General features: G+C 35.7%; 1 protein-coding gene across 5 annotated transcripts; it reads left to right on the forward strand.

Annotated features, from left to right (window-relative positions):
• The first annotated feature begins 818 nt into the window (after positions 1 to 818).
• Positions 819 to 11,987, forward strand: LOC133712584 (uncharacterized). 5 transcript variants are annotated; one of them, XM_062138693.1, is made up of 12 exons: positions 819 to 966; positions 1,424 to 1,584; positions 2,804 to 2,863; positions 2,972 to 3,335; positions 4,200 to 4,347; positions 5,007 to 5,117; positions 5,879 to 6,554; positions 8,127 to 8,249; positions 8,427 to 8,496; positions 9,491 to 9,660; positions 10,768 to 10,834; positions 11,462 to 11,987. In XM_062138693.1, exons 2-12 carry the CDS (start codon positions 1,444 to 1,446, stop codon positions 11,653 to 11,655), a joined length of 2,124 nt encoding a protein of 707 aa, XP_061994677.1. In that variant the 5' UTR covers positions 819 to 966; positions 1,424 to 1,443; the 3' UTR covers positions 11,656 to 11,987. The 5 variants fall into 5 exon arrangements, with proteins under 5 accessions (XP_061994677.1, XP_061994674.1, XP_061994676.1 ...); XM_062138690.1 differs by having other exon boundaries at positions 2,804 to 3,335; XM_062138692.1 differs by having other exon boundaries at positions 2,804 to 3,335; positions 5,879 to 6,539.
• The last annotated feature ends 566 nt before the right edge of the window (positions 11,988 to 12,553 follow it).

Consider the following 12,553-nt stretch of genomic DNA (forward strand, 5'->3'; position numbering starts at 1 on the left):
AATAAGTAAATTTCTTTCAAAGGCGCGCCATAATCAAATATGTTGCTCAATCTACAGTCATAATGAGTGTTTTTCAGTTTCCTACAAAGCTTTTCAATCAAAAATATCGAATTTTTGGTGTGAAGGAATCGTGATAAGAAAGGAATCCACTAGTGTTGTTAGGAGGAGCTTTGAAAAAAAAAATATATATATTGAAAGATGAACCGGAACGACTTTTTGGAGACTTATGCCTCCATGGTTAGTCGTTTACTCGGAGTAGAATATCTTTCATAGTCAGAATGGTTGAACGCTTAAGTAGGTGCAAAGTCCTCGTTGATTTGGCATGGCGTTGTGTGGGGTATAGAGATTTTATTGATGAGAATCAGCAAGTTGATTAATATCAATAAGGATTAAGGAATCTTAGTCTCATTTTAATGTTCTACAATTCGCTAGACGATAGGCTGGCGGTGAGAAGAGGCCAAACACCTAATTATAATCTTATTATATGATCTATAAATAAAATGCCTAATTAAAACTGAAAATTTTATTCCGATGGAAAACATGCCTAAAATTTGAGGCAAGAAAAAAAAAAAAAAAACAATTAAATTCACCATGTATATTTTTTTTTTTTTTTTTGATACAAACTAAATTCACCATGTAGGAGGAATGTGGAGTCTTGGACATTTTAGTCCGCCCTTTGAAAAAAGAAAAAAGAAAAGAAAAGAAAAAATGATGACTCGTTCTTTTGTACTTGGACTTGGAGTGAGAGATGAGTCCACCCTAAAAAATAAACAAAGTTGACCCCCCCCCCCCCCTCCCCAAAAAAATAATAATAAGGCAAAACACACGTGCGTGCCCCTCTCTGTAGCGCCGTCGTTCTCAAAGTCTGAACTCTGAAGCGAAACACGACAAAAGCCCCAAATTCCAGTTTGACCCAGAAATCTTCAGTCTCTCTCTTTCTTTCTGCGCAGTTTGCACCTTGACCTGGTACTAACTTTAAACTTTTCATTACTACATTGTCAGGTTTACTAGGGTGTACGTTCTGGTAGCTAGATTTACTTTTGTATCTATAATATTTCTGTAAAAATCTCAAACCTTCCTTGTCTGCATTTTGCTTTTCTCTTTTTGTACTTTGTAGCAAATGATTGTAAAGGTAAGATTTTCAAGTCAAGTGATCCAAGCTACTTACTGTTTATGAAAAAAACAGATGAAAAAGAATTCTTGGAAATTATGTTGTAATCAAACAGGTCAAACAAACATGTCACCCAGTTTAAAAGTTTCTCTTGGTCTCATGTAATGAAATACCTGTTTTTCTGTTTTTACCCTTTATATCTACATTCGCTGGATAATGCTGAGTTTTTGATATATTATCTTTTTTTTACCGAGTTTATGCAGTTACATCGTCTGCATTTTACCTAGTGTTTGTTTTCTTCTTTCCCACAAGTGGTCAGGTATCTGGAGGTCATGGTTGCTTCGGATGCAATATGTCCAACCGAGGATGCCGTTCAGGCTTTTTTGGACCACTTGGTTGACCCAATACTTCCAGCAAAATCTTCTCTGCGGGATACCCCATCACTCTCTCAACAACAGTCAGTTGCAAAACAGGTACATTTCCTGCTTTCTTTGTCTTTAATTAATCAACATGATATACTCTTGTCATTTGTGTTAAATTTGTTTCTTGAACAATATTATTGTAGGATTCCTCTCATAAGTCCATTTTGGTGATGTTAATGTCTGTAGCTTTGTAATCTCTCTCTCTCACACACACACGTATCCGTGTTCTTTTACTTGCTGGCTTTTCTCTAATTCTTATTTTTGATCATCTTTGAACCACTAAAAAATTTTCTATGATTTTAGTTTAAGAATGATATGGCTATAATTGCTTGAATCAATGTCTGATCAAGCTTGAGGATTGAATTGTCCTGGGAGATTGAATACGTGTGATTTGGTTCAGAGAAGATTACCTTTCTGGTGTCTTTTATCTCTGTGATGTGTGAAAGAGCAGCTGGAAGTTCGAATCATGTGCTGCTTCAGTGTTTTGTTGCTCTAGCTTTATGAAAAACACTATTTAGGGAGTTGAATGTTGACTGGAATCATCCAGGCTCATGCAATGCCCTACAAGAGATATAAGTTCTTTGGAGGCAAGAAAAGGGGTATGATTTTAGGGAGATGTGGAGGCAAGAAAAGGGGTATGATTTTAGGGAGATGTGCAGTGGTGGGCTGGTGGCTGTTTTTCTTTTTTATCTTTTGGTGGTTTGGGATGGAGAGGATCAAAATAATATATCTGGAAGCTAGGGCGAGGATGCAGATCAACTATAGGATAGGGTCTGGTTTCGGAATCTCTTTAGATGTTTGGGTCTCGTACGGAGCTTAAAGATTATTCTTTTTAGGTCATTCTTCATATTGAAATGCAGCTGTGACTTAGATTTTGTTGTTTTTTTTGTCTTTGCTGTTATTCTTTGTTCTTTGTAAATCTAGTAGAGTACTTCTCCTCTGTGTCATATCTGTTTTTCTGTTTCATTTGTTAATAAAAATTTGTATCTAATAGATGAAAAGATACCCTTGAAGATCAAACAACTGTAAAGGTTAATAACTGACAGAACCTAGAAAAGTAAATACGTAACTGACAATTTCGTATCATATTGGAAACTTTCTCTCTTGGATGGAAGCACACTAAGAACTTGCATTTCAAAATTGAGTTGGTAATGTGCGTTGGAGGGATTGTACGTGATAACATTAACATGCACAAAAAAATATAAAAAACATGCAACAGTACTCGACCACTCTTTTGATTCTTTGTTTTGCTTATCAATTGGTTTCTTAGGTGCATGCTGTTGTGCTACTATACAACTACTACCACAGAAAGCAATGTCCAAAGCTAGAGGTTTTTTGTTTTAATTCGTTTTGCAAGTTGGTTTTGGATCTTAAACCAGCCTTGCTGGCTCATATGAAATTTATGAAAAGGTCAGGTGATACTGAATTGGTTGATCAGGAGAAACAACTTTCAGTTACCGAAAGAACAATAATGGAAGCATGTCAAATATCTACAAGTTTAGATGCATCCATGGGTGCTCCAAACACTGAGGGATGGCCAATTACCAAAGTTACAGTTCTTTTAGTTGACTCCAAGAAGGAGAACTGCTATTTGCAATTCAGTTCCAATTCCATGACCCAGGGGGTTTGGTCAGTGATTGATAAAAATTTGGAGGTCAGAGATCACAGTTCAGAAGACACAAGGGGGTTAAAACATGTAAACAAAAACAAAAGAGTCACTGGAAAACCTTCAAGAGGAGAACCAAGGATTGATGAAACTAGTTGTCAAAAACTGGCATATTCAGCAATTACTGAGGCTACAGGTATGCACTTTTTCTAATCCTTTTAATTGTGTGAACCTCATGGAGGGGTTTATGCTTCCAATTGATGTGGTGGACAGTTCCCTGTCTGTTCTGCCTTTTGTTTTGCTGCAAGCCTGGGACTGCCATCCATCAAGTTACATGGTAATACTAGGTTGAAATTGTACAGGTGGAGAGGTTCATTTCATATGGTATTGCAATTTATGATAGCATTGCTTCATTTCTGTAAATCTTGGACTTTATTTCGTCTAAAGATATGTTGGTGGAGTATGGCTTTATATATAGGACTATAATAAAAAGAAATTTAGTTCCATCAAATACATTTTGGAAGTCCCTATTTTTTCATAAACTATTGATTATTTCGATTTGATTAAACATATAATCATATTGTCAACTATCTACTTGGGAAATGGAAGAACAGTTGATATTTTACCAAGTAGTTGGGAATTTGTGTTCATTATCACTTTTCGATTAGGAGGCTGTATTGAATATTTTTTATCTTCTGCTATTCTCTCAGTTGTTAACCGCTTGTTCAGTTCTTTATTTTTTATCTTTGACAATAACTTTTAGTTTTCTATTCCAAATATAAAAAAAAGGAAATTTCACCAGCGGTATTGTTGCTTATTTATGAATTTATGGTTGTCTATAAATTCTCAACATAAATATCATAGGATTTTGAGCAGTTCGTCTTTACTTCAAATCATATGTAACCGACTCGGAACCTTTAAGGCTCATATATTACAAATTTAAGCACTGTATCCAGCTGTGTCTAGGTGGCCAAGTCCTTTGTATTCTAATACCTGCTTCTGCTTCTACTTTGTTTAACAGAGTTAGCTGACACTTATATGATTTTTGTAAATGGTATAGGTATTAGTCAAAATGATCTTCTTGTTTTGGAAAGCCATGTTGTATTTTCGGATAGTAAAGAAAAGGCAGCTGCTTGTTTTTTTATAGTTCAGTGTACCCAATCAGGCAAGGGTGATATTCAGCTTCCTATTAAAGATGTTATTGACAGGTATATGATCTCTTTCGTATATGTGATTATATACTTGTTTCTACCTATGACTGGTTTTCTCGTCCTTATCTAGCCACAAGTTTTTTCTAATTATACATCATTATTAGTAGGGTAGAGGTCATCAATTTTCCCTTGACTTTGACCAGTTTCCATATTGTCCCATAAACTTCAAAGTGTTGGACTTTAAATCACGCGTTTAATGAGGACAATCTTTATGTTAAACACTTAAACATGGGTACTAAGATGTGAGATCCTTAGTTCAAATTCTTGCAACTTTTATGTCTCAGTTTATGAGGAGTTCAACATTCTAGTGATGAAGAGAGGCCCACCATGTCAAGGCAACTGTTTGATAATAATAAACCGACAAAATGTTATGAACTTGCATTTCTGAAAAGTATTGATTAGATAAATCAAGATGAGTATATTTTTCTAATGAAAATATTTTAGAGAATATGGAATATATAACTAGAAAACTGATATGTCACTGTATAGTGTCACAATATATCATAAAATCATTATAAAAGTGTATATCTTTCTGTAAAAGTAATATCGATGCGGTTTGTAAATATTAGGATATGTTTTTGAGTGCTTAACAATGATATACTGCTATCCACTGTGACCTTTTTTATGCTAAAGTCATGTCTTTGCTGTTTGAGTAGCCTCCAGGGTCCTCTGGTCACAAAGAATTCCCGCGGCTGGACAGTTACAACAGTTGTTGAGTACTTCCATGTGCTTCCTTATGCTGAGATTTTGTCCGACTGGTTTCATAGGTGTGCTACTTACATTTTTCTTCATTATTCCTTGTCATTGGATGCAAGATGTTCTAGCATATGCATTGTGAAGATGGAATCTGAAGATCAGTGCTGTGGTACTTATAATATCATAATAGTCAGTGCTGTAGCTATGTATCAAAATGTAGGCTCCCAAGATATTTAAAAGCACATTCATTAATATTCTTATGCTTGTAGTCTTTATTATTCTCAATTTCAAGGAGTAACCCATGTCATTGCCTTTCAACCAAAAAAAATCTCGTCATTGCCTATAGTGGCATGTTATTTTAATTCTGGATTTTGAACCAACGATTCAGGTCCTAGCTGTCCCCTTTGACATTGTAGGACATCACTTTGGTAGCCCCATTGGTCTGTTTATAACTGGGATATTTTTTATGGGAAATTCAATTCTGATGCACAAGATGCCTATTGGTATGGGATTGATTAACTCATCCATATGAACCTTGACTCAGATTGTCTATTCTAGGTTTGTAAGCATCCTGTCATTTTGTTTTGCGTGGGCTGCAAACAACCTGAGTGTTAACTTCTGGTAGTGATGATTTTGAATATCCCAAACATGCGAGGATAATAATTGATGAAACTGATGTTTTTTAATGAATTTTTGGAGCTGAGCTGTGTGCATAGATATACATGTTAACCGGTGAAACATTCCTTTCTATTTGATTTTGACATAAGTTTTAATGTATCTTTTAAAGCTGTCCCTTCATTTACCTGACATTAAAATTTAATGTGTCTTTTAGGAGAGAATTCTCATATGGTTTGAAAGATTCAAGGCTAGGAGCGGGAAATGTAAATGTGGCTAGCCCTAAAAGGACCGAAACACCTTCCAAACCAGGAATTTGCAAAAATCAAGAGAAGTCTCATGTAATTGATGTTGTGATAGAGGATCTTGGAAGCAACACAAAAAATTCTGAACCCAAATCATGGGAGCAGAAAGATAGCAGTGGATGTTGCAAGATAGATCTGGCTCATGCTTTCAATGGGACTCAGGAAATGGAGTTGGAGGAGTCTTCCATGGTAGCCTCGAAGAAGGAAAAAAATTGTAAGAAAATTCCAAGTCCCGTTCAAGTTGTCAGCCACCAAGATGACATGCATTCCTGTATCGAAAGTGAAAAGCCCAAAACCCAAGACAAGTTGTTTCATGTAAATTGCGTCAGGATAAAGGATATTGGGAACAACATAAGCAGTTCTACGCCTCAATCATATAAGCAGAAAGATACCACTGTATATAAAAATACAAGTCCGGCTGAAGCTTCCAATGGGCCTCAGAAATTGTGCATGGATGACTCTTCCATGGTTCCCTTGCAGAATGTAGAAAGCTGTGAGAAAATTTCAAGCACCATTCAAGTTGTCAACCAGCAAAAAAAGATTACCTCCATTCGCTCTGAACTAAATGGCTCAGTAAGTAATACGAAGGTAAAACTTTGGAGTTCTTTACCGCTTCAACTACATCATTGTCAAACATTTTTCATTTCTACATCTCATTCGTGAGTCTGTTGTTCGCATAGATTTCTTGGTTATTGAGCTGTGCTTTAGAATTAACTTTGTTTTTATGTTCTGTGAGATATCGGACTAACCATATGTAGCAGTTTGAGGTTCACAAGGCTGCTAAATTATTCCTGTGGATGTAGTTGGGGTTTGTGAATTTATGGAATAACATAAAAATGAAGTAGTTTATTTACACTTCTAGTATGGTAATAGTTATCTGGTAGGATACTAGTGGATGGGGTAGAAAGCTAAAACAGTCTGGGGATGTATGATGTTAGCAATAGTTAGTTTGATGATGATAACCGGCCAGAAATGGTGGAGTTTCAGGAAAAGTCCAGAATTTGATTTTGCTTGCTTTAATAATTACTTGTTGCAGAATAACCTCTCTTTTGCCTATTTATTTAGATCAGAAAGCAGCTGTCCGTTACTTTGTAGTCAGGAAGTCGTCTGTAGTGAAGATGGATAATTCCATAGTGCTTTAGCTTGATGGAGATTTTGTGAGGATTTTATTGCTCTTTAGCTTTGGTTGAAGTGGGACTAGTTTTCTGCATCTTGTACAATCTGTCTTTGCTTTCTTATAGAAATTTTTTTTTTTCCAAAAGAAAAAAAAAAAAAAGACAGAGAGACCCAACTCATGATTATGCAGCTTTTGAAATTTTGAGGCTCTTACCGCCCTGCTGCTCTCTTCTATTTGTTTGTTTGTTCTTTTTTTTTTTTTCCTTGGAAAGAAACAAGCTCTTCTACTTGGATGTTGGAACTTGAAATTGCAAAATCTCAATTTTTCCAAATTTAAAAGAGAATCTCAACTTGTATAGTATTGTTTGAATCTTGTGCAAGTTTATTTTTTTTGCTTATAAAAAATTATAAGCCAAGTAGAGTTTCTGTAATCAAGTCTCTTAGTAGAGATTGTCTGCATCACAATGAAAATGTTTGGTTAGCTCCATAGAAAGCCATTTGCTTAAATGAAAATTTATTCTGTCTGCATCTGGTATAAATCTAAATCACATGATCATCGATTATGGTCTTTGTGCATACACTTTATGCATTAAGATAGTGGAACTCTAAGGCTCAGTGAACATATTTGTAAGTACAGGTTTTCTAGGAAACAAGAATGATAAAAACAAATAAAGCTATGCCTTCTTGAATCAGTGTACACACACACACACACCAACTAAGGAGTTGCAAATTATGCTGTCTGAGTTGTAATGTTACACAATCTAGTGAATCTGTATTACAGGCCCCCATAATGCTTGAAATGGATCCTGGTCATGTAGAATAACTATATTGATATGATTTCAGATTCAACAACATTTAGATATACATTGCAGGTTATATCTGTTATTATATTATACTATTGTTTCTGCTGCAGAAGCTGCATGTTCAGGAAGATTAGTTTGTTTTTACTTTCTCTGCTACAATAAGGTTCTATATAGTATGCGGCAGCTTTGTTTAAAAAAAAAAAAGTTCTAATCATCTGATAGTCTGTTGTTGGGTGGGCAGGTTGAGACTGTGAACCGGACAAGTCCATCCCTTACTGACAGGCTACAGATTAGTATAGCTTCAAAAGAACACATCTTGTCAGAAACTGCTTTGAAAGTTCTTATGAAAAAAAGGAATGAGCTGGTAATGCTTTGCTTCATTTATTTATTTATTTTGATAATCTCTTTGTCATCCTGATTTAGCTTTGGTTTGGCTTGGTTTAGTTTAGTTTGGCCACCTTCTGCCACGGTCATATTTTCTTTACTAGTTACTTTCTTGAATTAAAACTTGCTTTTTGGCCTCATTTGCTTGTCCATGCAGTCTATTAAGAAGCGCAATATAGAGGATGAGCTTGCTCGGTGTGAAAAAGATATCCAGACAATTATAAATGGTATCTTTTGCTTCAAGTTTTCTTGTATTTTGGTTACAGTCACCTATCTTCCTGATATTGTATTTATTTCCTATGTTATATATTTGTACTAGATCTACAAATGCACAAGAAAGAATCCAATCATGTCAGCTCTTGTCTGTTAAACCCACCATAATGGTGGCAGGTAGCACCTTAAAAACTGAGACCATGAATGTAACACTGGGTTGTAGTGCCTTTTAATTGTTATTTCTCCAATATTTAGGGTCTTAACTTCATTCCAATTAGGGCTACTAATTCCTAGGTGTGGGAATTTATTTCAAAAGGATCATTGTTTAAAATTCGTGAATACTGCCATTAGGTTTTGATTAATATGCATCAATGACGTCTATTTTTCAAGTGGCTTGCACAGACAGCGTGCCACAAGTCACTCAGCCTCTTGGTATTGACTTTGGTATTGACTTTGGCATCCTTGTTTCCTTATAAACTACTTTGATCATGTGTGACGCATTGAAATCATCTAGTGATTTTTCCTCTTTCTTATTTAAGGAACTTATAGTTCATATTTCTATATATACAGAATGCATACTTTGTGATAATGCATACTCTTTAAAGTTTTACAACCTTCATTTCTTTTCTGACTATCAAATTTGACTTTCCACTGGGTTCGCAATTGTGGTTTAAGAAGCTAACCAAAGTTGGCAAATAATAATTCAAAAAATAAAAATAGAATCTAACACTAATAGACTACATTAGGGAAAAAAAACATTATAACAATCAGAGGTGATAAATTGATCCTGACTGTTTACAGTTGAGAATCCAGAGTACTGAAAATCTTTTGTTTCCATTGTGAGATACTGTTTGTTACCTTCATGGTGGTGAAACACTGTTGTCTTGAACACTTTTGTATTGATTTGTAAAGACTGGAATTGCAACTGCTGGAGTGTGTCCTTACTGGTAGGTGCTCCTCCTTTGCAATGATTTTCTAATTGGTTATCTGGCTTTCTTATTACCATAGGTGGTGAAGATGGCTCAGCAGTAATCGTTGAGTCTCTTATAGAAGGTTGTAATGATGGATATCTAAGAAATGAAAGGACTCATACACTGCTAGATGAGGAATGCCCTCCTAAATCTGTCAAGAGGAAGAGGCTGTCAGAGGCTATCCTTGACAAGCAAAATCAATGCCAGGTAAGATATGATATCCAATAGTGATTTTTTTTTTTTTTTTTTAGCATCGTAACCAATTCAAATTCAGAAGTTTTATCATATTAGGCATTATATTTAGATCCTATTTGAAACAGCTCGAAGGTTCAATTCTTTCTAGTCCAAACAAATCCAAATATTGCTTCAAAAGAAATAAGAACTTTTCTGGGTAATTTGATTTGTGGTTCATCATGGATTTGCATAGTGCTGTGGAAATTTGTGCGCTTATGCTGGAGGGAGAAAGCCAAAGTTTTGTGGGATTGTGGATTTTTGACAATCATTTTGGTTGGTCAGGCCACATGTGGGTGAATGAACAATGCCGCATGTGTTCATCTTTAATTCCATCTTTTTACGTAACAAGTAGTCCTACCAAGGGTAGGGAGATGTTTGAGTACCACTAGTGCCTTTACAATCTGGAGATCATGGTGCGGCTGTGGTGCAGTTCTGGGTCATGGCTTCATCCTACCAACTCCCTACTGCTCAGCAACTATCTTCCCTCCTGGTTGTAGTTTCTCTGGACCTTAAACTCATTGAAGAAGATGACTAACCAGAGGGAGGGAACGGCGAGGATGTATAAGATGACCTTTTAGATTTTATGGCTCCATTCTGTTGCATTTCAGAAGTGAATTTTATGGCTCTCCATTCAGTTGCATTACCATCTTGGACATCCTTAAGTCTATGCAGCCTATCCAGGATCTGTTTCCAACTTTTGAGGCCTCTAGAGTGTGAAATTTGAACCATGTCAGTTTGGCAAACCTCACCACTCTTGTTTTATTTCCTTAGGTAGAATAAGCACACTTGCCACTCCTTTTAAGTTGATTCACACTGATTTTGGGGTTAATCTAGAATTAAAACTCTCTTTTCATTGTTCCAGAATAACTTGTTTATGTAGTATAATCTGGATTGGGGAGGAGGTAAATAATTTGTTGTTGTTGAATGGAACTTCCATGCAAAATATCTTGGTCTTGGACTCTTGGGCTCTTGATATATCTTAAAATACCCAAATCTCTGATATGGCTAAAAACTATTGTTTGAATAGGATTCTACAGATTTATATGCAGATGCATTCTTATAATTATTTCGACTTTGCAGGAATTGGATGGCATATGTTGCGAAAACAGCTGGGTGTTACCAACTTATTGTGTATCTCTATCAGATGGTAAGATCAGTTAGATTTATAGGTCATCTCAGAAAGATGATTTTTTTGATGAGAGAATATATACATTGGGTTAATGCACCACTCATCTAGTAGCTGTTTTGGCACCTCCTATTATTCTAACTAGGTTCTTCCAACTTAGAATTTGATCCAGTAGCAATTTGTTTCCCCTGTTGACTTCCACTTGGATTTTGATACATTACAAAGTTTTGAATTGCCTAGCCGATAATATTTGGAATTTTATCATCTTTTATTATCCCCGCCCCAACCATCGCCATATACCAGTAAGATTTGATTCAATGACCTCCATAGCCATATTTGGAAATTTGCTAGCTCACTAGAATTTTATTTTATTTATTTATTTTTTTGGCTGAAATCATTTATCCAATCAAAATGGTTTACCAAATGATCTTAGCAAATTTTTCTCTACCATTTCGTTTTATTAAGCTTATTCTTGTCTAATGCATTGTACCTAAAATATATTGCCTACATTGTACTCGATGCTAAATATTGGCAGTTTTACTGTTCAGAAAATGTAAAACTGAGCTGATATTGTTATCGAATATTGCTTCTCTAATATGTGTACTATCTAAAGTTGTTGATTTGATTATCATATTCTTGTTGTTGAAGGAGGATTCCAAGCTAATGTAACCGTAGAAGGTCTGGACTTCAAGTGTTCACGTGAGGGTGATCTGTGTTCCAGTCCTAGTGAAGCAAGAGAATCAGCTGCATTGCAAATGTTGGTAAAGTTGAGGAGCATGGCTGCCCAAGCCAAAAGGTTGCAGGTCAGGAATGTGAAAGGTACCAATGGTCAAATGGAATAGAAATAGTGAGTTCGCAGAGTCAAAGCACCCTGGGACATTGTTTGGCTTCAGTAGAGTCAAGGAAAAGAAGACTCAAAAGGAAGTAGAACTCATTATACCATTATGTGTAGATGAAAAATGCTCATGCTTATTCCTCACGTGCAGTTATTAAAATGTTTATGCATAGTCAAATATATGTGTTAGAAATGCTTGTCCATCGTCAAATATATCTGTTTAAAATGCTTATGTGGCTTGTGATCCTTTTGTAGTAAAACGTTAAAGAATAACCGATATCAACCTTAATTTGGTATTTTGGTTTGCCTATAAATTTAAGCAAAGGAGATGTTTCCATATTTTTCTGGGAAGTAAGAAGGGAAATGAATTGGAAAACGAAACAGCTAGGATATCTAACAAGGTGACACTAGCTGATCCGGCAGGGAATTCAAAATCATGTTACTATCACCTCTGATATCAGAGAAAGATCATAAATTCCGATATCTCCAAAAATGTTCATAATCAGGATTCAGTTTGATAAACCATTGGTCTAAACATTGGTGGATTGGCCAGAATTTGGTAATTTTATTACCATTAGCTTTTTTGGGGGATTTTTGAATTTGCAGCTCCTTATAGACAAGCTTCAATCTGTGCACCGGAGAAGATGCATTTTCTCTTCAGGGTTGGATTGTGGCATGACACCAAGAAATTAGGGTTTGCAGCTAAGAATTGGGGTGGTGTAGGGGGACCGTCAAGGTTTTGCTTCCCGGACAAAAATGGCCAAGGAGGGAATGTATGCCTTTTCAATAAGCAATATGGAGTGAGTCGGGTCGAATCTCCAGAGTTGGAGTAACGTTTGAGCTCAAAATATTCTTTTTCTGGTAAGATATGGGACAATATATGTGATTTAATTTAGCCAACGTCA

Source organism: Rosa rugosa, chromosome 5, assembly GCF_958449725.1.
Source record: "Rosa rugosa chromosome 5, drRosRugo1.1, whole genome shotgun sequence".
Lineage (NCBI taxonomy): Eukaryota > Viridiplantae > Streptophyta > Magnoliopsida > Rosales > Rosaceae > Rosa > Rosa rugosa.